Below are 1,873 nucleotides of genomic sequence, written 5' to 3' on the forward strand. Positions count from 1 at the left end.
CTGGGGGTGGTCTTGGCTCATGGGTGTCCCTTGGGAACCCCAAGGAGATGGAGCTGCATCCTCCCCGCGGGCGAATCGTGAATTCACGCGATGGGAACAGCCCAGTTCTTGGGGGGCTCAAGGAGCTGGATGGTTTTTCTCTTCCCGCAGGTGCTGGAGCGCTCCCGGGATGTGGTAGATGATGTTAGTGTGTCCTTGCGGCTCTGGGACACCTTTGGTGACCATCACAAAGACAGACGCTTTGCCTATGGCAGGTAGGGGAAGGGCAGAGCCTCGCACCGCCCTGGGCAGGGAGGGAGGGCGATGCCGAAGCACAGCAGAGTGGGCTCCATCATCAAGCTGGACTTCCATCCTCCTGTCCTCGCAGGTCTGACGTTGTGGTTCTGTGCTTCTCCATCGCTAACCCCAACTCCCTGCACCACGTGAAGACCATGTGGTACCCGGAGATCAAACACTTCTGTCCCCGCGCGCCCGTCATCCTGGTGGGCTGCCAGCTTGACCTGCGCTACGCCGACCTGGAGGCCGTCAATCGGGCACGGCGTCCCTTGGCCAGGTGGGACTCTTGTGCCCCGATGTCCATACTTGCCCCAATGTCCATACTGGCCCAATGCTTTGTCCTTACCATGCGTCTGAAGAGGTCTCTTCATGATCTCCCCATCTTTTTCAGGCCAATCAAACCCAACGAGATCCTTCCCCCGGAGAAGGGGAGGGAGGTAGCCAAGGAGCTGGGGATCCCCTATTACGAGACGAGCGTGGTGGCCCAGTTTGGCATCAAGGACGTCTTTGATAATGCCATCCGTGCCGCCCTCATCTCCCGCCGTCACTTGCAGTTTTGGAAGTCCCACCTCCGCAATGTGCAGCGACCCCTGCTCCAAGCCCCTTTCTTACCCCCCAAACCTCCTCCACCCATCATCATCGTCCCCGACCCCCCTTCCAACAACGAGGAACGCCCAGCCCACCTCCTGGAGGACCCCCTGTGCGCGGACGTCATCCTGGTGCTGCAAGAGAAGATCAAAATCTACGCACACAAGATCTACCTCTCCACCTCCTCCTCCAAATTTTACGACCTGTTCCTCATGGACCTGAGCGAGGAGGACCAGCAGAGCGCCGCAGGGCACAGCTTCGGGGTGGCCGTCACCGCGGCCGCCGAGCGGATGCTGCACCAAGAGGAGAGGCACCACGGGCGGGATTTTCTCCTCCGAGCTGCTAGCTTTGATATCTGCGAAAGCACCGAGGAAGCCGGATCCGGCCAACGAAAACCGTGCCTTAGAGCTTCCACCAGTGATGGGATCCTACGGGGCAACCGCTACGAGAACGGAGAGCGTGGGCTGCGGCGGGGAAGGGACCTCTCCTCTTGGAGCCGGGCTTTCACCAGCATCCAGGAGGAGATGGCAGAAGATCCGTTGACCTACAAGTCCAAGCTGATGGTGGTGGTGAAGATGGATGCTTCCATCCAGCCGGGTCCTTTCCGGGCCGTGTTGAAATACTTGTACACGGGGGAGCTGGATGAGAACGAGCGGGACCTCATGCACATCGCTCACATCGCTGAGCTGCTGGAGGTCTTCGACCTCCGCATGATGGTGGCCAACATCCTCAACAACGAGGCGTTCATGAACCAGGAGATCACCAAAGCCTTCCACGTCCGAAGGACCAACCGGGTGAAGGAATGCCTGGCCAAGGGGACTTTCTCGGGTACGACTCCGGGCCGAGGGGGACCGCCGTCCGCAGCATCTCCTGTCCCTTGGGGGTTCTGATGGATGGATGGGGGGGTTTGGAGCTCCTGGTCTTGCCCCGTGCATGAGCAGGGTGGTTGTGCCGTGAGTCAGCAGCCGCTCACTCACCCTCCCCGGGGGTTTTTGACCACATTTTGCAT

General features: G+C 60.1%; 1 protein-coding gene across 1 annotated transcript in view; it reads left to right on the forward strand.

Moving 5' to 3' along the window:
- Positions 1–1,692, forward strand: part of LOC104467059 (rho-related BTB domain-containing protein 2-like) — a gene marked incomplete at its 3' end in the record, with an annotated part of 1,911 nt that extends 219 nt beyond the window's left edge. Inside the window, exons 2-4 of the mRNA XM_010080684.1 lie at positions 125–254; positions 368–553; positions 668–1,692. Of these exons, the coding sequence (XP_010078986.1) occupies positions 125–254; positions 368–553; positions 668–1,692 (1,341 nt within the window). The remainder of the gene's footprint in view (positions 1–124; positions 255–367; positions 554–667) is intronic.
- Positions 1,693–1,873: the final 181 nt, after the last annotated feature.

This window comes from Pterocles gutturalis, unplaced genomic scaffold (assembly GCF_000699245.1).
Source record: "Pterocles gutturalis isolate BGI_N339 unplaced genomic scaffold, ASM69924v1 scaffold30894, whole genome shotgun sequence".
In the NCBI taxonomy this organism is placed as follows: domain Eukaryota; kingdom Metazoa; phylum Chordata; class Aves; order Pterocliformes; family Pteroclidae; genus Pterocles; species Pterocles gutturalis.